Here is a 27475-nt window from a genome sequence, read left to right on the forward strand (position 1 = left end):
AGCGAACCTTCCACCAAAAGTTACAGAGACATTAATCTTAGCCTTGCAAGCAGTCTTAGATTACCGCCTTGGCTTGAAAGAGTTCTTTGAAATTGATACAATCTTACCACTTTTAGCACACATGAGGTTATAATATTTTAATTTCCTATAATCATCCTTTTATGTACTCTTTCTACCTTGGGGTCCTGAAATGTACCCCAGTAATACTAATCATTCCTTGGTTAAGCATACAAACAAGCGACAACTTGACTCGAGATATATACAAACATTTGTTTTTGCACAGCCAATAAATTTGAATTGCATCATTCATTCCTTGGTTAAGATGAATGATGTTTGAGAACTGAGCAGGTTCCTGTAATGCAAGAACCCTTCACCCAAGCCTCCTCAATATTCGTCTAAAATAATTAAACCAAATTTTTCCTTGTGTTCAAGGAACAACTAAAATTTACATAGCATTTGATCAAGAAAAACTGAATCATTTGGACAGCAAATCAGACCAAAAAAAAAAGTGTTGGTAGAATAAAAGAATTACACCCATGCAGCCTAATGTTCAAATAAACGAAAAAACAAAATTCAAAAAACTATTTTAGGCATGACAATATAATTATATAAGTAATAGTCACTAATTAGATTCCATCAAGGAATTAGAAATTTATATTTGTCGATTGTAAGATCCCACAGCAAATATTTGTTGAATTGTGCTTTTTATATGCTTTCAGGACAATCATGCAAACATCTTACGGCAACAGATAGAAAATGTGTATTCAAACCCAGCAAGGAGATGGAAGTGTTTGGCTTGGTCAGATTTTCCATTGGAGCTGGAGACTGAGATAGTGTTACAAGGAATTAGAGGTTGGGAAAACAGATGCCTGTCTCGTCAATTTCATGTTTCAAATTGCGTTCGCCATTTTACTCTCTAGGTTTATAATAATTTTATTTGATTTTTAAATACTATTATCAACAGAATTAATGTGTGCATTATATAAATCACACGATAACATCTGAGGGTTTTTCCTGTGATTGTGGTGACGACAATGCATTAAACGAGGAAACATTTTCTAAGTAACATCTTAATCAGTGTGCATAACAACTTGTTAACAATAACCATTTACAACAGATTTAGAAGGTACACAATGAATTTCTCTATCATGGACACCATTCGAAACCGAACTACTCGATTAAAAACACAAGGACTGTTGACTCGATTATTGGCCTGAGGCCGCAGCAAGCTGCTTCTTCAGGTTGAGTACCTCAATTCCCTTTGAAGCCAACCGTTCCTTCAAGTTTGCTGAAGCTTCCTCAAACTTCCTGTTCATGATATCTGACTCTTCCACTGCTTGTTTGTATCTATAACGAAGGGCATCCAATTGTGCTTGTGTTCCGCGAAGCCTCATTCTATGCTTTGCCATTTCCTTGCCGTTGTTGACTTGATCCTGTATTAAAAGAAAAGCGTAAACATATTCAGAAAGATGGAAATCACAGAGAACAAGCTCAATAAAAGTACAGAATAAAAACGATCATCTTTTCCATGTAAATATGGAGGCTATATACCAACATACTTTAACTAGCTATGACATGTCAGAAGTCAACACTGAGCACCAAAATTAAGGAATTAGAATGGTTCAAAATGTTGGGATTTGGGAGGCAATTGATAAAGCCAAATGATGCCAGAAAAATAGACATGTACCCTTCCGTGCAACAGTGGAAATGATAAAAGATCACGAGTCTAAACTATTTGAATTATAAACTTAATTCCTCAATCATTTTAGAAATTCATTTTCTAAGTAGAAAGCTCACATCCCAGACTTGGGATTTCAACAGTGACAAGACTGTTCCTCCATACCAAATGCTGGTATACAAGATTAAAGATCAGCACGGAGATCATTCTAGAAACAAGTGAACATACACTTCGAGACAAACTCATTTGCTTATAATTATCAAATGAATGACAAATCAGGTCCAATAAATGATAGTGTCCAATTACTTACATTGTGCATCTTGGCTTCCATACAGGACAATCTGCTAGTCAGTTCCTCAACTTCAACTTTGGCCTCCATTAACTGCCAATAAAATCTCACATGGTATCAGATAATTCTCAACCTAGTATGATACTAATGAGAAAAATGGTTTTTTTTTTTTCCTGAATCCACCAACCACATCATTAGAGTCTTGTTTGAGCATTTCCGCTTCAACCAGACTGCTTTGCTGCTCTTCAATTTGTGTCACTAGTTTATCCCTTTCTCTTGACATATCGAGAAGTTGGTTTTTAAGTTTCTGCCAAGAATATGCTAAAAGTTTCAGTCTCTAAATAATAAATACTAGATTATTTTGCAGTGTTGCACACAGATGAAACCTGAAGTTCGTCTGAGAGGTCAGATTTAGCAACCAACTGTCCAATTTTAGCTGATAAATCATCTCGTTCCCTTTTGATAATACTCAGCTCCTCTTGAGCACGTTGAAGCTCCAAAGAAAGCATCTCAAAATTTGACTTCGATATCTGCAATGAAAACAATTATTTACTGTGCATCCCTTGCTAATATTGTGTGTTGTGTTTTAGTTATAAGATTAGCACAGGGTAAGATAAAGAAAATACTTGCTGGCTTTGTTTGCTTTTAGCATCAGCAGTTTCCACGTCATTTTTCAGCTGGTCAATCTGTAAAGACTTCTGCATGCTGCAATAGTAAAAAGTGGCTTTTTAATGAACTTTATAACCATAATCTCAAAGTTTGAACAACTAGATACTTGTAAATGTAGCAGAAAGGAAAATGTAATACTTCTTATAACCTTAGATACCATAATTTGGACCAGAGACAGGAGTATTTAACATTTTTAAGTAACATCAAGACTTTTATTTAGAGCAAGAATGGAAAGCCTATTAAGCAACTCAATGAAAATTGAAAATTATAAAGGAAAATGAGGTGGCACAAGAACTCTACCATAAATCATTATTCTTCTATTACCTAACTGTTCCAGGACATGTCCTCATGTTAAATTCTTTAAGTTAGGGGGGGAAAGAAATAGATGCCATATTATATATTAAACCTAAAGAGCTAATAGAACTGAGCAATGTATTCAAAGAAGTTTACATATAGAAGGGCCATATCCAACAAATATAGCATTAACTTCCCAAGCAAAAATTCATATCCACACAACTAGCTATAATATATTTCTAGCACAAAATTTCTCAGCTACTATTTCTGCAAAATAAAGCTCATAACCACATCTATACAAGAATCTTACAGGAAATATACCTCCAAGAACTCTACCATAAATCATTATTCTTCTATTACCTAACTATTCCAGGACATGTCCGTAGGTCAAATTCTTTAAGTTAGGGGGGAAAGAAATAGATGCCATATTATATATTAAACCAAAGAGTTGATAGAACTGAACAATGTATCAGCTACTATTGCTGCAAAGATAAAGCTCATAACCACATCTGTACAAGAATCTTACAGGAAATATACCTCCTTTTGTTTTTAGACTACGAAGGATGAAGCAATTGTTCTCATTTCTTACTCAAAATTCATCAACTTATTTGCAGCTTCCTAACTTCAAAAGCTGCATACTGTCATAATTTTTAACATACTGCTAATAGAAGTTGATTCAAACAATAAAGGCTGAAATGCTAACATGGACATTGAAAAGCTCTTTAGTCTTTTGTTTCATAACCAAAGAAAAAGGAAAAGAAAAAAAGGCTCTTTAGTCTTTACTGGACCTGAGCTAATAGTGAGAACAGGGACCATTGATACATTTGTCACCTACACACCAAACATCACATAATCTCACCCCTTCTCACTAGAAAGCATCTGTTTTGTGAACCTATAAAAATGATTTAGTAGCAATATATGTTATTCAGACTCAGGGTTCAGTGTCAAATACCTTTATGTGTCCAACACAGGTACATTCAATTAATTCTATGCATTTCCATACATTTGGAGAGTCAGAACTCCATACCCATGTCTGTTGGATATGTGTTGGATGCAGGTACTTCAAGAAAATGAAGAGTCTGAGTAACAGAGGTAGCAATTAATTGACACATATGCTGTCTATGCAACAGATTTAATGTAGATGAGATTCTCTCCAGGCTCGATTAATTAAAACATATATGTCGGATGGGATATCTACTGCATCTCAGTAATCACACGAGAGTGCTAAGGTCATCAGCAATATTGACCAAGTCTGCTCAATAGTTTGAACTATGAAACCTATCTGTAGAATTCATTGAGTTAGTTGCCAGCTTACTGCATCATTCAAGTAGGGGGAAGGAGGGTAAAAGAAAAATCATTATGCATACTTACTGATTATGATATTTTATATTTGGTAATGACCAATATTATCTTCGACACTGAGACTACCTGATGAAAATGAATTGCTACTTCATAAGTAGCAACCAATGATCATAGTAACCACTTTGCATTGGCTTTTCTTTGTTGGAATTTAGGGAGAAGGGTGGAAGGGAAATTATTTCAATAGGAATGAAAGAGGAATAACAATTCCTTTCACATTCCAAAAGATGTCTTGAACTTCATTTGAAGAGTAGGTAGAAACTGATGGACATCTAACAAGCAGATGGATGTACAAGTCTTCTTAATTCTGAGAGCATAGAAAAACACCACGTACAGGCTGCTTCCCTTTTGGTAATGTATTTTCTTACCGAATATAGGCGAGGTTAAGTGACTTCTTCAACACTTTCTTCTCATTTAGTTTGATTAAAGAAAAATAAAGTCCATAACTTGCAATAAGGGACCTATAAAACTAGTGATTATACAAAGGATGCAGCGGACTGCTTTCAATTGTTTCCTTTTTTCAATTTATTCATTTATTTATATTTAGGGTAGGGGGAGGGGGTGTTAAGATGGTGGAGTACAAAGAATGGGGAAACCTTAGTGGTTTATGAAGATCTGGCAGTGACTCCAGATTTATTTTGTCATGCAGGTCGTGAAAATAAATACAAAGATGTGAAAATTAGCTAAGGTTCAATGACTTTAGCTAGAATGGTGTGATGAATTTGAAATATCACCCATATATGTGTACATTCAAATACAAATGTAATAAAGATTAATCAATGAATTCACAAACTTAATTTTAGATTCAACCAAACAATTTAAATTCAAAATGAGATTCAAGTTATCCTTTCAAATTCAAGAGTCCAAATGCAACATAGAGAACAGTCTACCCAGTAGCCAGGTTTATTTTATTTTTGTTATTCACACCTACAATGGATTAAACAAAGAGAAATAATGCAATTTAGTGGCATTCAGGATTATGTCTCCCTTAAAAACAAAGGCTGTGATAGCAGTGTGAGAGACTTATAATAATTTTATCAGATTTTGCCTACCGTATCAGTGCTCCTGCCCATGTCATTAAGGGATTTGTTTGATTAGCACTAAAACAAAGTTTTCATCTTTTTGTGGCTACCACAGGTAATACAACCAAGTTGCAATCGAAAACATATGGCAAAGAAATCCAGGAGACAAACCTGCACTTTTTCTCCAATGTTGCATCTTCATCAAAGTATATCAATCTTTCCCTTAGGACATTGCATTCTTTTCTGCACGACTCCAACTCCTTCATCACCTAATATATAACAGAATCCTCAGTTAAACAAGATAGCATTCTGGAGTTCAACATTCTATACTAAGATTTTGTTGCAAAGAACATCCATACAAAATAAAAAGTTAAGGCAGCTATTTGGGCTAAAGGGCACATAAATACCTTTCAAAAATAGGAGTATTGGCTAGAAAATGAGATATTAATACAAAAGAAACTATGTGATACTTACCTATAAAATAAGTTACAGGTACAATTTGGATTAGATGTACTTTATACTAATTTGTTTTCCTATTCTTTTTTAGATTGTCTGCACTTGTATAATGAGGACTTTTCCACAAGTCATATACAAAAACTATCAAGCAAATTTGACTACAAAACTAGCAACAAATATATTAAAACCTGTATAAGAGATGTCACAACCTGAAATTAACACAACAAAATTCTAGCAGGTTGTCTGTAACTCACAACATTAGACAGATGCATAACATGAGTTCTGAAAGAACTGAAAGTTTCAAAATTCAGACATGGACATAAGTCCAAAGAGGTGCAGGTAAGAACCCTTCATTGTTACCTATGGCTTGAACTCTGAAGGTTGAAGTCTAAATTTGGTCCCTCTACTATATCATTTGATGGTTTTTGTCCCTTTACCCCGATTTTTAATCCTTACACTTCCATTTAAAGTCAATTAAAGAACAATTGATAATGGTATTTTACCATTTACTTGAATGATGTGGCATTCCGGTGATAACATGGCATGATTAAGGGAAAATTTTTTTCCACGTAGCACATATTAATCTAAAATTTTTTTTAATATTAAAAAACTACTAGAAATTAGAAACAAAACAATTTTTAAATAAATTAAACAAAACAAAAAAAAAATTAATAGAAGAGGAAGAACTAGTATCTATGTGTGTGTGAGAGAGAGACAGAGAGACAGACAGAGACAGAGACAGAAAGGGAGGAAAAGAGAGGAAAGGAAGAGATAGATAGGGGAGAGCGAGTCGTAGTGGCACCGATCTCACTAGAGGAGGGCAGATTGGTGCCGGATGCCTCCCTCTCCCCTTCCGCATCCCCAGTCTTTCTCCCACACTTGTTCTTTCTCTCGCCTTGACTTTTGTTTCCTTTTGTTGTTTTGTTTAATTTTTTTACAATTTTTTTGGCCAATTTTTTTTTTGTAGACATTTTCTTTTTAATTTTTTGGTAATCATTCTTTTTTAATTAAATAATAGTTAATATTTTTTAAGATTCTACAACAATCAATTTTTAGTATTTTAAGTTAAAATTAAACTTTCTTTGTGCTAATGAGTGCCATGTGGCCAAAAATTCAAAGTTTCCATAGCACATCATCAATAAAAAGGCCATGTTGCTGAATTTAGTGATAGAATTTTAACACCATTACCAATTGTCCTTAAATCGACTTTTATTGAATGTATTGGAGTAAAGGGGCTAAAACTGCTGAATTCAGATAGTAAAAGAATCAAATTAAGACTTTGGACCAAAGTTGAAACTAGAATCTCTACACAAATCCCACCTCCCTTACCACCTATAAAAATGTTCAAAGACATTCACTTGAAATCTCAAAATTCTTCCATCATACTGCACATGCATCGACCACCTAAAATCTCAATATAGTTGCATTCAGGTGATGTTTTAAAATTAAAAATTGTTAACCCCCAAATTAAGTTTATGATAGTCAAATTTTTATTTTTATTTTGCCAGAAAAGCAGAGTACGGCAACCAAACTGCTTTTAGTTAAAACAAGTTATATATCAAACTGTTCATCGATTTTAAAGAACCATGAATCGTCATAAAAAAAGAGCCAGTAAAAATTAAAAGATTGTTCAATGGAAAGCAACTATGAATTAGTGGAAAACTTAAACCAAATGAAAGAAAATATTATTCTTTAACAGTTTGAAATCTGTCTCACAGGTGTAGCAAAAAAATTCAGAGATCTCTCTTATAGATTTTGGCCATATATGACTGCATAACCTAGTCTGGCATGTAGACATATTCTTCGAATAAGAATGAAATTAGATTAGCTTGATTGGATAGGACAATTTTGACTTCTCAAATGTCTGGCAAAGGGTCAGACTAGTAAGAATGCGACTCAAGCTGAAAGCTCTTTCACTGACTTTTTACTAGATTAATATATAGCATAGAATTTGAAAGTTCTCACACCAAAAAGGTTCTCCTATGGCATAAAATCAACAAATGCATTGATTTTTTAGACTTATTTTGTGACAAAGGGAATTTATAAGCACCAGTGCTCCTTCCCGATTTCAGTTCTCACAGATGTCTGGGATTGTTAAGATCCCAAACCAACACTAATTTCAAGTGGAGAGCGAAGAAGTTGATGCACATAAGACTGAACCCCAGCCCCCACCAAAGCTGATGCATATAAGACTGAACCCAAGCCCCCACCAACTCCCTTTCTTTTAGGGATTGTTCTTACATTCTAGTACTCCACGTTTTTTTTCTTCAATTACATGTGGCTTGATAGGAAAAAAAAAAAAGAGAAAGCCTCCATGCCGAAATATGTTCTGCTGAAAACTTTTGTAATATATAATGGACAAAATGAGACATAAAGCATACAAGTAAAGATGGCAAAAGCTGACCATAACAACGTGATCTGGTAGCCCAAACCCGACGCGACCTAAACCGACAAGCAAGCAGTTAGAACCTGAACCATTTTCCATCTCTAGCAAAAGAAAGCTGGAGAAGATAACTTATACCCAATCAATTAGAACCTGAAATGACCCAACTGAGTTCTGCCCAATTGCCACCTATACACAAGACACTTCTTCCATGAAGAAGTATCAATCAACAATGTCACTCCACAAACCATCACTCTCCCCCAGAAAACTACACACAATACCATGAATGCAATCATAAGAAATCCTAAAGTTGCAATCAAAAGTCCATTGACAGTAAAATACTACACAGAACAGGTAGACTACCAGAATAAACTAATATACAAAGATTAAGTAATTAAACTAGTAGAGTTAGTATATGCTAGTCATGAAGATCTAAAAGCTAAAGAACTTCAGTTTCCACTGAGATACATCTTCAGCAGCAAAATCACTAAGAATTAAACATCATTATAAATTGAAAATGGATTTGCAGAACTAGAATATTTGATCATAATGATAGTAGATGAAAGAGACTGAGACCTTTCTGTCCATCTAACTTATTCCACACTAAGGAACAAGTATTGTTATAATTCCAGTTATTAAGGATGCAAAATGAACTCCAAAAAGATATGGCATAAGAAAAGTCAAAAAATTCCACAAGCAAGCAGTTAACTGCCGTCCAAGGGATAGCATAGTGACAAATCACATAATCTATAAAAATGCCACACATCTTTCCAAAATAATATGGCAAACGGACAAGAACTTGTGAAAGCAAAACATAAGACCCTTTTCAATAATGCAGACAAAGTTCTACAATTCTCTATGAGAAACTTCAAGTCTTACCTCAGATAATGTTTCTGATAAAGACGTTATCTCAGAATTGTACAACTTTGTGTTCTCTTCCATGGCTTTAATTGAAGCCTTTTCCCTAGCAGACTGTATTGCCCTTTCTTCCTCCATTTCCAATAGAGAACTAGTAAGTTGCTGCAAGATAAAAGGGACAATCAAATGAACAAGATTACAATAACAAATACACAATTAAGGTAAAAAAGGTTAGGCTCTCTTCATAATTCAACAATGGATTAGACTACCATTGCCAACTCCTCCTTCTCCGCAAGCAACCTCTTTATGGAGCTTTCCATTTCTTGCTGATTAGAATTAGATTGTTCCAAACTAAGTCTCTGTACAGTGAGAGAAGGCCATATTTAAGATTTAAACAAAAATATGCATGCTACCATTTTAACCTTAAAGAAGGATAACAATATTGAGTAACCAAAAGGATAACAAGAGAATAACAGGAAGCTCACAAGGCCAGAGAGTTCTTCATGCAGAGCATTCATTTCTGAGCTTGTGATATTGAATTTTTTGGTCAGGGCTTCAAATGCTAAGGCCAAATCTTCATTTCTGGATATAGCCTCTCGCTTCTCCCTGTGTGCAGCTGCTAATTCCTCTTCCAGAGAAGCTATAGTTGTCTCCATTTCAAAAGCAAGAACCTCCAGCTTTTTATAATCTTCCTAAGAGCATAAAAATCAAACAGAGTATTCAGATTCTAAATATCCAGCATGCTTTGAATGTTTTAGTATTGAACTAGTAAATAAACAACAAACTGCAATTTTTTTTTAAGCTACAGAAAGGCAATCCTTTAACCTAAGTTAGAGAAAATTTATCAAGAACTTTGGTGAGAGAAAATTCATCATAATGACAACTAGGGCTGAGCAAAAAAACAAATAAAACTGAAACTGCTTCAAACCATAGAGTTTGGTTTCGCTCAGTGTGGATCAATTCTTTCTTGTATTCAATTTGGTTTCAATTTTCAGTCCATAAGTTGTTGATGTATTAAAAGATTACATAGAAGTACAAAAGGGCTTATATAAAACAATACCTGTAAGATTTCAATGAGATTGTGCAAAATGGACTCACCCAAAAACAAGTTCATTATTGCAAGAATTTAGAGAAAAAACTGTTGAATGTTTAATTTCTATTTGAAATTATTAAATCAAATTAACTCTTTTTGCATTTTAGATGTTCATTGCAGAACTATGAAACACATGCCAAGTCCCATCATCATCACCTGCATTGTCTGCTCAAGTGCTTTTGCTTTCTTGGGATCAAACATCTTTGAATTCCTATCAAAAACTGAATCGCGCCTTCTACCAGCTAGTGAATCACGTCTGCTGATGTCACGCTCAAGAAGAGTCTTCTGACCATGCAATCGCTTGATCTCTCGTTCAGCAAATGCTTTCTCCCCCTAGAAATGTGAAAGCAGATTAATATAGATTGATAACATAATTAAGCCAAACTTTAAAATTCAAAACATGTGCACTGAACCTCAAGTTTTGTCTTCTCCTGAATAGTATTCTTGAGCTTGGATTCAGTGTCTTGCAACTTCATTTTTGTTTTTTCAAAATCTTTTCTTAAACTCTCCTTTTCTCTTGCCAAGGAACATGACGAAAGATATGATATCTCCTTTTCAAAACTATGAATTTGAGAAAGATACTGTGATTTTTCCCAGTCATGTTCTTCAGAGAGTGCCTGAAACAATATTAACCAATGTTAGAGAATGGCATCTTCACCCATATATGATATGCATATATGCATACTGTAGTAAGTAAAATGAGAGATAAAAATCTTACCGTCAAGGATGCTGCATGGTTTTGAGCATCTTCCATTAGTTCCTGTACCTGCTTCTGCAGATCCACAGATTGATTGTGCAAAAGAAGCTACAAGCCAGGTATTAGCTCACATATTTTATCTTGGAATCCTAATAGCAATGATAATTTCATATAACAGAAACAGGATTAAGAAAATACACACTATGCACATGTAAAATCCAAATGTCTCACCTTATCATTCTCAAGTTCTGAAGTCCTTTGTCGCATGCAACCATGTAATTTCTCAGTGTTCGCAATAATTATCTTTTGTTGTACAGAATTCTGACACATCATCCCATTAAAATCCTGTATACAATGCATAAAACTAAACAATTTAGATGGAGATAGGATGCAAATGCAATTAATAATAATATTGCCTTCAGCGGTTTTCTTTCAAATTTAGAATTATTATTAAAAAAATTTAACAGTTGATATTAAGGGTAGTTCTCAAAAGATATTTCACAATTACTCACAAGAAATTCCTGAATTATTGCAGAAAAACTCTGAAAAGCATCATCCACAAGGGATGATAGACTTTGAACTACTTCTTTTGACTCTTGAGCTTCAGAAATTAGATCCTCTACTTCCTTTAAGAGCTCGATCGCAAAATCACAGTCCCCCTACAAAATCAAGACTCAAAATCAGTTTCATGCACTTCTGACATGAGAATATTTACACATAATAAAGAAAATATATATCAGACATTGTTAACGAGAGAAAAGGAAAAATCCATGCAAAAATGAAGACAAGGATGTGCACGCGTATGTCAGTTTAAATCTTATATAAACACACATGCAGAACTTACATCCTTTCTTCCTCCAGATTCACTGTGAGCAAGTTTTTCGTGAGCCACCCTTGCCTCCTCCCTTGCATTATGAAGCTCTTCACAAAGCTATAACAGATTGCACCAATTAAAAACCATATTGAAACTAGATTAAAGAAAACAAAACCTTAACATAGCTCAGAAAAGTCAAAAGGGTTGAGTTTTATGCAATTTCTAAAAATGATAATGGTGACACTAGCGTACACATACGGAATAGACGCACAGATAAAGTCATCCATCCACCTATCCACTCAATCAACTAAGATAGATGCAAAATTACTGCTTAATAACCTTGATACAACCACTAATGAGCAAAAGATGTGCTAGAAGCCTACAAATTGACATATGTGAAGATCCTCTACCCTTCTACCTCAAAAAAATGAGAAAGATGATTTTTGTCATCATTGGAGTTTCATTAGGAGAACAAAGGCATTTAAGTTCGATTCCTCACATTTGATCCTTGAAAATTGTAATAAGAATGATGAACTGTTTAATGCACACATCAGCTCCATAATGAAAACCATCTACAAAATACACAGATACTTTCCTAGGGAAACACATCACAAGAAAAGGTAATCTTTCAAGTCATGACAAATGACTAAAATTGTAAAGTTCTAATGCTGCTCTTGTACAACCATACTCTACAAGAACGCTTTATACCAGCATTTCATGTTGCTTTTAGCATCTGAAAACAAGATCACAGCAGTCACAAATTTGCACTAAAAAACCCAAAGCCAAGCTGCAAAAGATGTCATATTCAATCTATTTTCAATTGAATTTCCTTTTTCCTCTTACTCTTGAGTTGCAGTCCTTGAAAAGTAGGGTAGGCCTAAATAGACTTGAAATTTTAGTGTCAATTTGCAACTGGTAGTCTAGTACATGAAAAGGTCTCAGTTTTCCTTAAGCCTAGTTAAGCCCAGCAGATTACAAAACGTGAGTGAAGCAGACCATAGGTTTTAGATATCCACAGGATAAGAAGCATAGCGAGGTCATGAATAATTGGTCCAACAACTATTACCTCATCAAACTTCTCCCTTGCACATATATTCTGCTCTGTTGCGAGTTCAACAAGACTGTTGAGATTTTGTTGGCTTGAAGACTTTTCTGTTTCCAGTATCTTAATCTAATAGACATATAAATAGACATAAACAGAAAAAATAAACCATCAATCAACATATTCTTGGTGGGTGCAACGAAAGACACTTTACAAAAGAGAGAGAGAGAGAGAGAAATACTAAAAATAATAACATAAACCTTCTCTTGAAGTTGCTTGATCACAAGAATAGCTTCAAATTCCCTCAAACCAATATTCTTGTCAGCACAATTGGTTTTGTTGGCATGAAACGCAGAATGGTCATTAGACTCAATATGTTTCATATTATGAAAGGAATCAGCCTCAGCCAGCTTTCTCATTAAGCAATCAATTTTTATCTCACTCATAGTCCTCTGCTTATAAAATGGCGTCAATAAATAGATGGAGAAAATTTGTGCGCTAATGCATAGTAAAATAACAAGAAACAAGTATTATGAGTGACCTGAGTTTCAAAGTTTAAAAGCAAATCCTCATATTCTGTTTGCAGTTCCAGTAGTTCGCTGTCCTCCTGAATGAATAATACATATTAGGGTGCAAGATTAATACAAGGACATTTACACAAAAGGGCATAGTACAAACCACAAAGGAGCTTTTCTTCCTTGGTAGCACTTTTCTCCTGTTCGTTACATGCAGTAAAGCACATGCATCAGGAAGAGTACAGTCCTCCAAAACACTAGCCTTACAATCTTCATCTTGCTTGCTTAGGTCATCTGCAATTTCAGTTTCATCCACCAACTCCTCGAATGAAAGAAGTGGTCCCATATCACGCTGAGATTTAGTTGGTTTTATGGCAGATGAGTTTGATTGGATACTTGAGTAGGACTACAGCGCAGAAAATTAATGTTAGCATACATCCAAAACAAAAGTTGCATTAAAGCACAAGAAGAAAATTTTCAAGAATTTGCATAAAACACATGAGGTTGAAAAAATATAGAATAACATTATAAATTATACTTCATAAGTAGCAACAGCAACAGAACAGGGCAGGCACTAGAAGTCACTCCTTGACAAGGCCCCACTTAGAAAGCCCTTCTTCCCCATCCCAGCCTATGGGGATAGAAACTTCCCCACTCCAACTTACATGGAGTTCCACATCCAAGAAGCCCACTTTACCATTAAAATAGTCATTTGTTGTTACTATAATTCTAAAGAAAATAACAATTTATCCAAACTTGACTTTATTCAAGCCATCTGATACTGAAAAAAATATAGATTAATATTGTGGAATTTAAACCAAAGCAATATGTCACTAAATAATTATATAGATAACTAAAATTCGTATTACACAGAATGATAGGAATCAATACCACTAAACTAAGCTACATCAACAAAACTCTATCAACATTTCGCCCTCCCTTCAATGCCGGTAGGTTATCTCAAAAACTTGGATGGTATCCGTTGCTATACACCTTTACATTTAGAAATACATGCAGAGTGCTCCGTAAGTAAGAATTGAAGCGGTCAATGGTTAATCTAGTCTAATATTATCAACAAAGAGGTCAAGCAAGCAAGTGAAAGCTCTAAAAGAAACAACTTAACATTTGAACCCCCTTCCGAAGTTCTGTTAAACGGAATATACTTAAAGAGTCAGAACTTTTAACATCCTATATCAATTAGAATGTAGAATACAAAGTCTTATCTTAAATTGTCCAACAATATCCTATGAAGCATTTTCCTATACCCTATTATTTCTTTCAAACCATGATTATGTTTAAGAGGAGTATGAGGATAAGAAGACTAGTAATAAAGAAAGAAAGAAAACCACCTTCAAAGTTCATCAATTTCATTGACATGCTTAAATGATCACAAAATATTTCATGCTATCCTAACAAAGGAATTCTACATCATCATACGTTTTTAAAACCCAACATTCTGATGCTCCCACACACTAGCAAACAGCGATACATCACAACAAGAAGAAAGAAGAAAATCTTGCATTCATCAATTTCCTCCACGTGCTAACATCATCACAAAATATTTCATGCTTTTACCTATTAAAGGAATCCTACATCATTGCACTTTGCTCAAACAAGACATCTTAATTTTATTACGTATATAAGGTACAATCTCACATTGATTTAGGGCTCACACCCATAAGGAAGGTGGAAAAATGAAACTGAAATTCTATTATGATGCCTGAATTAAGTTTGTTATCCTAGCAGAAGCAAGAAACATAAAAGTTACCTCTCGAAGAGCCTCCCGTGCAAGATTCCCAGGGCACCATGTATCTCGCCTCTTTTCCTACAGCAACAAACAAAAAACTTAATCAAGAATTAAAATGAAAGGCCAAGATAGGTATGTAATGTAGACGAAAGAAGACTACATGTATCCAATATGCATCCAACAAACTACCAAACAGTGCTAAGGTAAGGAACTTTGATTTGAGGTAAATGTTTAGCAGTTGCAAACTTTATCCTTGCTTTATGTACTCAGAGTAGAACACGAGCTAGCAAATACATAATGCCAAAACTCTCTAGGTTGTGTTTGGGAATTTAAATTTAGATTTGGATGTTAATTTTTAATTTATAATTTTTTAATGTGAAATTCTTCGTTTGGATAAATCTAGAATTCAAAATTCAAGCTTTTAAAATAATCTTAGATTTGAGGAGAGAATTTTAATTGGCTGAATTCAACAAACAGTTAAATGCAGTCTTCGATTTGGACCTTTTAAAAATTCAGAGTATATTTGACCCAAAATCAAATCGAACTTCTTTAAATCAATCCTAAACAATGAATTTAGACTTCAAAATCAACACCCACCCCTCAAATATTAGACCAAAACAAGCCACTTATAATTCTCATTTTAAAAGCACAAACAGTAATTGATTCATATAATAAATGTGTTATCCGATTCTTCAACTAAACAACATATAGGATTCTTTATCATATCACCCAATGGATAAAAACTGAATCAAGGATAATGGCATATAAGCTTAGTCTAGGGATCTGAATGTGGCATCAACACAGACCTACATATTTATCTGCTTACTGAACCTTTAACAGAAGTGAACTGATGAAACGGAACAGAAAGCAAAACTTGGTTGCTAAAGTAATTCTAAAAGTGACACTTGAATGAACTAAGCACATTACAATGGAATTTACAAAGATCAGCTTGTAGTTACAGAAGCTGGTGATCAACCAATTCAAGTCCTGAGAAACCACTTGCACTTGACTTCACTCAATGCACAAATCAAGCCAATCATGTTGAAATTTGCAAACCAGTTTACTAAACCCTTAATACATGGCATTGTCATCAGCACAACTATCATTTGCTTATTCAATTCCTTGTTTATAGAGTAACATGCAAATCATATAATACTAACTAATGATTCTTCAATTCAGGTTTTTATTATAAATGTCCAAATCCTTTACATTGCTCGTTTTACATATTAAAACTCAAGCCGCTCATCTACTTGGAATGGCTCTAGTATGATTCATATAGACAGCACAAATTATTTAGATTCATAGAATTTGTGATCACATTAGTAGATAAGCTAACAAAAGTAGAGAATGTATACACAATAATAGAAAACCAATTGCAGAACAAAGAAGGTAGAGTTATTTTAGATAAACCTTTTTAAACTGATCTCGACTCTCATCTCTACTTGAATACAAGACCATTGAGCTCAAATTTTTTATTTTCTTTGCTTGCTCTTGCAACACCCTTTCACGCTCTACTTGTGCTTTCTTTTCTTCCTCCAATTCCAAAGCTATCCTCTCTCTCTCCAGTTCAGACTGTAAAATGAGCCTTGCAACTTCCATAACATACTCAAACATTCTGTAAAATGTAAGTAAATCATCATGTGAAAACTATAATACCTGCAATAATGTATTTCGCAAATTGAGAATCTCTTTTTCCAAATGTTCTGAACGAGAACCCTAAAACACACAAAATATTTACTGAGTCACTATTTCCAAAAAGCATCTCTTGAGATTTCACAAAAACCACAAAGATAGTTGCAAACCTGCAATTTGGCTCGAAGCTCCTCTATCTCTTTCTTTTGACGCTTTAGCAGAGCAGCATCTGTTAAAATCTAACATAAAAGAACAAGCTTAAGTAAGATTTAAGCAAACAAGCATACATGTTAGCCTTGATATAAGAACTTAAGCTAACAATACACATATAAAGATCCAATGTATTTGACATGCCACTGGGTACTAGGAATTATCTTCAAGGCCAGCTAGAAGAATAAATGCTAAATGAAAGCTCAACATAGGTAACACAACAAAAATCAGAATAAACCTCATTCACACGAGCACAGTTTGTGACACGCAATGCCCTGCTTGCAAACTGAAGACTGCTTTTAGTCTCATCTGCATGAATCTGCCATTATAAAAGATTGATTATGGAATTGCAAGTAAATCAAAGCCAACAACCACATTGTAAGTTACAAAAAAATGTGAAAGCATTAAAATTAACAATAAATAAAATAAAAGGTGATTTTATTGCACATATGATGCTGAGATTGGCTTGCATAATTTCACAAGTAAATAAATCTCCCCTTTAGGTTGAACTAAAATGTTTGTCAAAGACTAAACAAACCCCCAAATAATGCTTAATCATTTAAATTTTAGTTATATTCTTTAAACATTGTTCCCTCTACTCTCACGTTGTCACTTTTACCCTTTTAAAAGTGTCACATTCAATAGATTTAAAACCAAGTTTTTCTATTTTACCCTTTTGTCAAAACCATTTTAAAGAAATGAAACCCCCTAAACAGACACTTTAACTTCAAAATCTGCCCACTTTATCCTTTCTTTTTTCATTTTTTTATTCCTCAACTCTATGAAAAGTCAATAAGTGAAACATTCTAGAGACAGAGGGAGTGCCCAAATTAGTCTTCGTAAAACAAACAAAGAGGAATGATTGCAGCTGTGTTGAAGCTTACTTGTGAAGACGCAATCAACTAAGCTGTTTTTAAAGATTACTACCTGTGCAAGTGTGATATTGCATATTATAGCCGTATTTGCATTTCCTCCCAAAGCAGGTTGTAATATGCGTGTAAGTTTACTATCTCGGTATGGAACATGACCCCTGCAAAATGTTCTTAAAATCATTAATATTTGAAAAATAATAGCACCTCACTTTTTTCTCAGAAACAAAAAAGCAAATGAACGAACGAATGAACATACCCTTGACTTTCAGCACCTTCACTCAATTTTTTAATCACTGTTCCCAATGTCATCAAGCTTTTGTTAATATGGGAACCTTCCTTTAGCCGGACACCTTCTGCACCGGTTTTAGCAGCGCGTTCTGATCCAGCAAGGTCTACTAAATTCTATGAGCAAAAGAACAAAAAAGAATTGACAAAAAATGATAATTAGTATTAATAAAACTAAACAAGATATTCATTGACAACTACCAAAACGTTTTATTAATCTATTGAACATAAAAGAAGAAAAATGGTTGTTCTATTTAATCACCTACCAAAACTGATACTCGAACAGCATCACAGGAATTAACCGTATCTCCATCGCCATCTTCAGTTCTATCCCGACTCTCAATGATCTAGTTAGCTAATATAGTAAGCCAAATGTGCAAATATACTCATTAAAAATAAGATTAAGTACTTATAACTTACCATGCGAAAAATGGTATGTGATCGACTACTGTGTAGATTCATATTTGTCTCTCCAATATGCCTGTGAGCTAAATTTTGGATCATAGAAAATAAGGTTAATTACACATTTGGTACTTAAACTAGAGTGAAATTGTCAATTTGGTACCTAGAAAAAAAAATTACCAATAAGCACTCGAACTATGCATCCATCCATCAATTTGCACCTTTAACTAACAGAGTTAGTCAAATGTGTCATGTTGCACCAAGTGTCGAAGAAAGTAATGTGATTTTTCCTTTTTTATTTTTTCTAAAAATATTTTGTTGTTGGAATTCAAAAATAAAAATCTAGAAAATAAAAATCAGAAAAATAAAAAAATTCGAAAAAATTGGAAACTAGAAAAATGGGGAGAGAAATAAAAGAGAAGGAAAGCGGGGAGAGGAAGAGAGACGCAGACAGAAAAGGGAAAAAGGGCTGGCCGACAGAGATCTAGCTAGCCTTAAGCAAATTGGCACTAATCTACCTCAAGCTAGGCAAATCGTGCCAATCTGGCTTGCTCTAGCCAGATTAACTCTATCTACCTAGACCATGGCAGATTGGGGTGCTAGTCTACCTTGATGTAATGAGCCAACCTTGTACCAGACTATGATAGGGAAGAGTTATCTATGAGATTAAGTCTTTTGTATCTGTAAGAGAAATGTTCATCTTTCAAACAATGTAATAGCTTGTGGTGACACTTCTAAATATACTTGTTAAGTCTTTAGGGGGAAAAACCCTTTAGGAAAGGAATGTCCTCATTTCAAGTGTTGTAATGGCTACTAGTAGAATACTTGTAAAATCTCGTAAACTCTTTATAAGAGATGAGCAATCAGCGGATTGTTGGGCTGCCTCACTGGTAAAGGTATGTTTGTAACGAATCATCTAGGACTACCCCTATGGCCCGACGATGACGTGTCTTGATCCTTTGTAATTAATTTCATATTACTAAAATATTTTTCTTTTTTATGACTCAGTGATTGCATATATGGCATTCGGTATGCCTTTTGATTTTGATACGAGTTCTTTTAGTTTAATTTGTTGATATTATTATTGTTGGATCAAATATAACTGAATTTTGGCTTACTTACCTGAAAGCGTCCACTCAAATGTCGCACGGACTATCACATACTTAGTGGAACAAGCATAATTCGTGACAGTTGGTATTAGAGCACAGGCGAGACGTGTTGATCTAAAGTATAAAAATGGTGACTACGCGGAGTGCACCAAAGGACCATTGAAAGATGGATAAACTAGTGGCCGCAGTAAAAGTTCATATGGTTCCAAGCGAACAAATAGATGAAATTGAGACAATCCAGTGGGAACTATCTGAGATGATGAATACCCTAAGTGATAAGACCAAGAATGCATTGAGTACTCTCCAAAGCGAGATTGGAAAACTAAAAGCTTAGATAAATTTTGTGATTATCATTGCAGGTAATGTCAGTGGGAGTCCAAGAAATCGAGGGAAAAGGACCAAAGTGTCAGTACCCAAGCGATACGAAAGGGTCCAAGATGCTAAGGAGTTGGAAAACTTCCGTTTTAATATTCTAAATTATTTTCGAGCTATGCACACAGAGTCAGAGGACAAAGTGGCGATGGCTTCAATGTATCTTGTTGGGGACGCAAAGTTGTGCTGGAGTTCCAAATTCACCGATGGTGAGTGTAGTATCAACACTTGGGCAGACTTAAAATAGAAATTGAAGAACTAGTTTTCCTCAAGAATGTTAAGTATATGACTTGACGAAAGTTGCAGAAGTTGTCACAAACGGGATCAGTACGGGAGTTCGTGAGAAACTTCTCTATTTTAATGCTAGATATTAGGAATATAACTAAAAAAGATAGACTATTTTATTTCCTTGAAGGTCTAAAACCATGGGCGAGGATAGAGTTACAACAACAGAGGTACAGGATGTGACTTCGACAATGACAGCTATTGAGCGCCTTACTGATTATAGTGAAAACTCCAACAAAAGAAAAGACCCTCTATCCAAGACCAGTAGCTCTAGCTCAAACAATGGGGTAAAATTTTCGAGAGTAAGCAGACCCTCAAGTGAGGGAGGTGATAAAAGACCACCTGTTAGAGATTCACCCCAACCGAGAACAAACAAGCCACAGAACTTCAAGCCACGGCCACCGATATCTTGCTTTCTACGCAACGAACCTCATTGAGTAGCTAACTGTTCTCATCGAGCAGCTCTTAGTGCGATATGGACTGCCAATGTTGAGACACCAGCACCCCACACCACAGTCGAAGAAGTCGAGGAAGAGCTAGCACGAATGAGTTCTATTCGGTTCCTCAGCACCTTGCAAGCACAATTAGAAAAGATGAAGAAAGAGCCCCAACGAAGTCTAATGTATGTAAAGGTGTTGTTGAATGAGAAAAGTACCAAAACCATGCTTGACACGAGGGCCTCAGACACTTTCATCACCTCGGAAGAGGAAAAGAGGTGCAGTCTTAAGGTTGAGAAGGATTTTGGACAGATGAAAGCAGTTAACTCACTAGCTTCAGCTATAATGGGAAATGATAAAGACGTAAAGATTAAAATTAGCTCTTGAGAAGGGAAGATAAACTTGACTGTAGCCACTATAGATGATTTTGATTTTGTCCTAGGCTTGGATTTTATGACAAAAGCACAAGTCATCCCTTTCCCTGCTGCAAGTTGTTTAATGTTTTTTGGAGAACGATCATGTGTGGTACTAGCTACAATCCTACCTAAAAGCGGGAAGAAGATGATATCGGCTATACAGTTTAAAAAAGGGATCAAGAAAGGTGAGCCCTCCTACGTGGCCATGTCCATCTACAAAGGTGAAAATAACAGAAACCCAATACACCAAGAAGTGAAACTGGTTTTAGAAAAATTTCAAAATATGATGCCAGAACAACTACCAAGAGTCCTACCGCCTCAACAAGCTGTCCATCATGAGATAGAATTACTTCCAAGAGTCAAGCCGCCTGCAAAAGGGCCATACAGGATGGCTCAAAAGCACATTTAAACCAGTTGATTTAAACCAAAGTTAACGGAGCTAAAGAAACAATTAGACAAGTTGATTTAAACCAGATTCATCCAACCATCAAAAGCACATTTTGGAGCCTCAATACTTTTTCAGAAAAAGTAAGATGGGAGTTTACGATTATACGTGGATTATCGAGCTTTGAATAAAATCACAGTTAAAAATAAATATCCTACCCCTCTTATAGCAGATCTCTTTGATCAGCTAAGTGCTGCAAAGTACTTCTCTAAACTAGATTTGAGATCGAGTTACCATCAAATAACAGTGGCCGAGGAAGGTGAGCCGAAAACTACTTGCGTAACACGGTATGGCGCATTCGAATTTCTCGTTATGCCTTTTGACCAAGGGAGATATAACCGAGTTTTGGCTTACTTGTGTGGAAGCGTCCACTCAAGTGCTGCACGAACTATCAGATACTTAGGCGAAGGAGCGTAGTTCGTGACACTCGAGCAGACATGACATCGCTAGTTGACCCCTCTTTTCTTGTCTTGCCCCTCTCTCTCTCTCTCTCTCTCTCTCTCTCCTCGATANTGCCTCCCTCCTCTCTCTCTCTCTCTCTCTCTCTCTCCTCGATATCCCTAACATCCTTTTTTTAATTTTTTGTAGTTTTTTTTGTTTTTTATTGACTTTTATTCTTTTCTAAAATTTTTTGTTTTTCTTTTTAAATTTTTAATTCAAAAATTAAAGAATTAGGAAAAAAATCAAAAATGAAAAAGAAAAAAAGACATGAAATTTTTAGACATGTGGCATGATCTAAGTAGGTGTTTCTTAACACGTCACTAATTTGACTAATGGAGTTAGTCAAAAGTGCAAACTGATAGACAAAATCATAATTCAAGTACTTAATTGCGATTTTTTTTTCTTCAAGTAACAGATTGACAATTTCAATATAATTTAGATATCAAATGTGTAATTAACCTTAAAAAATAAAAAATATAAAAATAGAAGAGCGAATTCAAATAAATAGAATAAAATTGAAAAAGATATACTAATATACGTAAGCTAACTCTTCTTTTTCTACTTCACATTTCTCCTATCTTTGATTTTAAGGGCAATCATCACAATTTTAGACATTTTTTTATTTTATTTCAAAACTAATGACAATTCAATCAAAAAAAAATTAAATGAAGATATTAAAAAATAACTTGTGCAGAAGTATAAACTATTAAAAAGATGAAAAAATTACATTCTCCGAACTCCATGAAGTCGAGTACTTGTTCAGGAGAGGCAACAATCTCTTCGCGTAAGCCAGCAACATATATTCCCCTCTACATTTATGAAGAGAAAATGATTTACTAGTAAGAAAATAGGAAATAAAGCAGAAAAAAATACTATTGCAGTTTTAATACCTCTATACTTTCATGAATCTGTAATTTTCGATGCTCAGGGGCTAACAAATCAATTATTTCTTCATTATATATTTCCATATAAGACATTCGAAGAAGAAACTCTCGATCCACATCCTGAAATTAAAATAAGAAAATAGAAAAATTTGCATGCAGACATAGTGCAAAAATATTTTAAGGAAATTTCTTTGAACTTAAAAGGTCACAGACTAGTTAGTCAATCATAAATTTGGAGTTTATATTTTTTATTTTACTTGATGATATTTTTCTTGCTTATTTTTTTGTCCTTGAACAGAACCTTCAACATTTAAATGCATAATAAGAAATTAAGATTTGAAAAGTGTTAAAAAAATCAAACTTTAAGAAATCGTGATTAATAGGTAGCTTTCCCAAATAATTTATTGCTATCACAAGCCAAAAGATTTAACCACATGAATCAATACAACGCACCAAGCTCAATACTCTGCTAAACCAATGTTAGAATACGAAACAAATTACTACATTTGACCAAGCAAAAAAACTACGACAATTACATTTTAATCATCATAGTAATGGCAACTTTTACTTAACCAAACCACCAACTACCAACCTTGGGTTGCAAAGAACAGCTAGCTAGGACACAAGACTAAATTGCCAACTTTTTAGGGAAGCCCCCAAAGAGATGAATACATTATAGATCAGTTGCACATGGCAATGTATTGAGCTTCAACAACTTTAGACTGGTGAACAAGATAATACATAAAAAATTTCAACTTGGTACAACATTTGAAGTTTTATCTATCACCTAAAGCAAACCAGATTAAACCATTTCTAGCTAAAAACAGTAAGCAAAATTTCAACATACTTTCTATGCAATTTGATTTTTCACTATTTAGGCCCAAATCATCTCTTTGCAACCATCAATTAGAACAAAATACATGACATATATTTGTATACACAGAATATTCCATTTGTTGCATCAGACCAGCATCTGCCAACCACAAATATATTAACTAAAATTTTTGTTAAGAGAATCTTTTCTGCTATGCAACACCTCATTTGAAATTTTGATGTCACTAAGTGTAGGAATTCCAATAGAAAGAAAAATCAACTTTTTATCATTTATGTGGCATATTAATCATTGATGTTACCAAATATTAACAAAGCTAAAGGCATATATTTCGCATTCAAGCATGCATTGAACTAGACTCTACCTCATAAAATGGTTCCCAAGGCACCCTCTACCCTAAGTACACTTCAAAACTCATTGTTTTATGGTTTCCACGAAAAGAAATCCATCTTTGAATAGCTCAACCAACTCATTAATCTCTAACTAAAACAATATTACTGAAAAATGTAATAATTAGAACAATGGGGCTAACCAATGCCTCAAACCCTTAACTATCTTTCTTCTGTAGTTACCTTCAATTGTTTTATATAGCAATTCATCGATATTCTTTAATTTGCAATGTTATTTCTAGAGATTATCCAAATATCTTAAAATTTTCGAAAATATATAAATAGCACAAGATTTTAAAAGCTAGAAGTGTCAGTATGCCTACCTGTTGTATTATGCCAAATAAATCATGCACAGCAAGAGGAATGACCCCAGGTTCAGCAGCCGAACCTCGCATTGTATGGGTCTTTCCACTGTTAGTTTGTCCATAAGCAAAAACTGTACCTGAAATAAAGTAACTAAGGTTGAGAAGGTATAACAGGCACATATCATCTTGGAAACAAACAAAATGAGCATGCAATGTATAACAGGCTCATTAATTTCAACTAACTAAACCTATTAAATTACAGGACAAGGAATGAGAAATTTCTTTATTTGTCCTACAATTGGAGAAAAGGCTCTTAGAGAAAAAAAAAATCTAACTAACTGAAAATTCTAATGTAAGTGACTCCATGTATATCATCTAGAAAAAGCTACTTAACCCCCGGTGGCTCAAGTTAACAAGCTCCAAATAATTAGAATGAGTACTGTTAAGCATGCAACATGGAATCAACAAAAATATAAGAAAATAGCAAATGCTAAACTTAACTGATGGAGATAACACCACCGAGGCAACAAATAACAACAATAACAACCAGGGCAACAATTTACTTTGGCTGTGACACCATGTTGGGCATCCAACCTAAAACCGATTGGTAATAGGTGAACATAAGACCATAGCAAATTCTAAATTTAGAGTATATGCAACAACACCACTAAAAAAGTACAACAATCTCCACAAAAGTTTGCTTCAGATGCACCAATCCCAAATTAGGAGATCATGAATAGCTCACAGCAAATGAGAGAGATACTTGTGTGTTAAACTCAAGCTGCATTTGTTTAATGGAAAGATTCCAACAGCATTTCATTAGAATAGAAGCAATTCCCACTCAGAAAGTGAAAATAGCTATCAATTGGCCTGTAAAATACCTCAAAAACTCCATCTCAATCTAAAAGTGAAGTATTCCTCCATTATCAAAATAGCCAAATCGTGTGTTCAAACCAAATTCCAAGGAAAATCAAAATAGACTTTCTCTATTAGAGTTTGAAAACTAAGAAAGATGAGACAAAAATTGTTTAAAAAAATATATAATAGATGAAAAATGTAAAACCCAAATTTTGTTAAAACACATGAAGAAAGTTTCTCTATATTTTTAGTGCTTTCATCTTTTTTTTATTTTTCTTTCAAATTTACTTTTCTCACATCTAACATATATTCAAAGAGAGCCTGTTAGCATATAATAGGGGAAAATTCAGTCCCTAGAAGCATTTCGAAGAAAATGCAAACTTCAAAAACCTACCAAACCTTTTAAAATGAGCTACATATTGACTCAAATTAAACAAACGCTGAATACAAATTAAATTAAATTAAATGGCACCATTAAATCCACGAACTGCGGCCGCCACAATCTCTTTGGTACGGGCTTCATAAACCTCTCCGGTCTTACAATCCTCACCAAATATCCGATCTAAATTATTAAAAAAAATTGTCAAACAATAAGCAAAGATGAACTTTAAAAAGATGTAGAAATTGATTAATCAGAGAGAGGAACTACCAAATTCGAACTTGGTGGCGTGATTGGGGATGAAAATGGAATTGGCAGAGATTCTCCAAGGGCTTGTCTTCGCATCCTCCGGAGATAGCGGCCTTGTTCGAACGGCCACGTTAATTCTCTCCATTTCGTCCAATTTCAAGTTCTCAGCGTCAGAGAGAAAAGGTATTGCTGGTAACAAGTTTGAAAATACCCTATTTTGGACTTCGCTTTATGTTTCCCGCCTGTGGATTTTGCCCCCAAGCGTGGGGACTTGGGAGTGATAGTCGAAATTACCAGAATGGCTCAAGGGAACTCGGGTAACACTTTTTTTAATTGTATAATATTTAAAAAATTATTAACTATTTAGAAAATTTAAATAAATTTTAATTTTATTATCGTATTCAATTAAATTTTTATATTTTATTTTAATTTAAATAAATTTTTATATTTAATTATAGACTAACTGTTGTTAGTCAAAATAATAAAGCATGATAATATGATTGTAATATTTTTCACATTTCACGTTAATATTATATTAGTATCACATGATTATCAAATGATTAATAATAATTATAATAGTTTATTTAATTCAAAATAAATATAAAAATTAAATTGAACATAATTAAAAAATAAAAGTTCATTTAAATTTTTTTAAATAATTTAAGAGCTTCTTTCAAGTATTGTGTTTTTTTTAACAAATGTTGAAAAAAAATTCAAAAATAATAAAAATAAGGTTTATATATGATGTATTAACAATGTATTCACCAAATGTTGCTACCTTATTAATGAGGTAGAATTAAAAATTTATTCAGTAGTGAAATTTTTAAATTTTACAAGCTTGTTTTATTTACATAAATATTTTATTGTATTCACCAACACCAAGTGCACAAAAGAGAGTGTGCATTGCCTTGGTGTTAAGTTGAGTCATCTTGATGTTGCTTGCATCCCATTTATTTTCCTTCTTGATTACTCATGTACCTTTTTTTTATCATCATCGATTTATAAAGACCATTTACAACCATCCTCCAAACTTCATAATCATTTACTTGGATAAAAAGCTTCATTCTATTCTTCCAATAAGAATAGTTTTCTCCAAGAAACAAGTTAAAAGCAAGAATTTTTCTCATTCTTCTTAGTTTTTCAAAGCCATCAAATGTGATCTTAAATCCATTTGAGTTGTCATTCCTATTATTTGTAATTATCTTTGATATGTCTATTTGCAAACTTGTATTCACGAAGCAATATTCACCTATTAGAAGTTTTTTTATTTGTATCTCAAATACTCAAATCCTTGAGAGATAAAGAGGTTATACGTTAACCTTTAAACGAAGCCTTAAAAAATAGAAAAGTTATATCTTAACTTCAAAAGGTATTTGTATTGATTGAAATTCAGTAGTGAATTCAACTCTTTATTAACAAGATAAGGGAGAGAACGTAGGCACCAAGACGATGGTCAAACCTCAATAAATCGAGTTTGCAATTCACTCCACGCTTCACTATTTATCTTTGTTGCATTTACTTTCAATTAAATATTTTTTGAATTTATAATCATCCTAAATTAGGTATATTTATTTTGAAAGTTTATTTTTTGAAAAAGATTTTTGAAAATTCAATGCACTCCCTTATTAGATTATTCATTCTAATTAAGTTAACAATTGGTATCAGAGTTTAAACTCTATTTTTGTAGATTTTACTACCTTAAATTGATCCTACTAGCTCAAGAAATCATGTTCCAAAACGATATCAAAGAAGAACAT

The 27475-nt window shown here is 33.9% G+C and overlaps 1 protein-coding gene across 4 annotated transcripts; it reads right to left on the reverse strand.

Moving 5' to 3' along the window:
* On the reverse strand, positions 1003-26014 carry LOC18598763 (kinesin-like protein KIN-7O). Of its 4 annotated transcripts, none has more exons than XM_018122182.1 (33): positions 25740-26013; positions 25563-25652; positions 24251-24369; positions 22713-22826; positions 22550-22631; positions 18336-18403; positions 18182-18262; positions 17887-18032; positions 17686-17788; positions 16997-17077; positions 16719-16787; positions 16573-16632; positions 16327-16488; positions 14938-14994; positions 13333-13575; positions 13196-13261; positions 12915-13106; positions 12679-12783; positions 11643-11729; positions 11311-11457; positions 11030-11143; positions 10820-10873; positions 10515-10718; positions 10258-10434; positions 9494-9700; positions 9278-9367; positions 9030-9170; positions 5483-5580; positions 2594-2672; positions 2354-2497; positions 2155-2274; positions 1989-2060; positions 1003-1433 (listed from the first exon to the last, which is right to left on the reverse strand). In XM_018122182.1, the coding sequence occupies exons 1-33, from the start codon at positions 25861-25863 to the stop codon at positions 1206-1208; spliced, it is 3924 nt and encodes a 1307-aa protein (XP_017977671.1). In that variant the 5' UTR covers positions 25864-26013; the 3' UTR covers positions 1003-1205. The 4 variants fall into 4 exon arrangements, with proteins under 4 accessions (XP_017977671.1, XP_007028489.2, XP_007028491.2 ...); XM_007028427.2 differs by having other exon boundaries at positions 10820-10906; XM_007028429.2 differs by lacking the exon at positions 22713-22826 and having other exon boundaries at positions 10820-10906.

The sequence above is a fragment of the Theobroma cacao genome, chromosome 5 (assembly GCF_000208745.1).
Source record: "Theobroma cacao cultivar B97-61/B2 chromosome 5, Criollo_cocoa_genome_V2, whole genome shotgun sequence".
Lineage (NCBI taxonomy): Eukaryota > Viridiplantae > Streptophyta > Magnoliopsida > Malvales > Malvaceae > Theobroma > Theobroma cacao.

Excerpts from the sequence above, each read along its gene's own strand:
- LOC18598763 (XM_007028427.2), bottom strand. The coding sequence starts at position 25,863 with ATGGAGAGAATTAACGTGGCCGTTCGAACAAGGCCGCTATCTCCGGAG. Across the intron at positions 10,719-10,819 it reads ACCATGCAGCATCCTTGACG|GCACTCTCTGAAGAACATGA; the intron begins GTAAGATTTTTA and ends ATATTGTTTCAG. Across the intron at positions 10,435-10,514 it reads AGGAGAAGACAAAACTTGAG|GGGGAGAAAGCATTTGCTGA; the intron begins GTTCAGTGCACA and ends TCACATTTCTAG.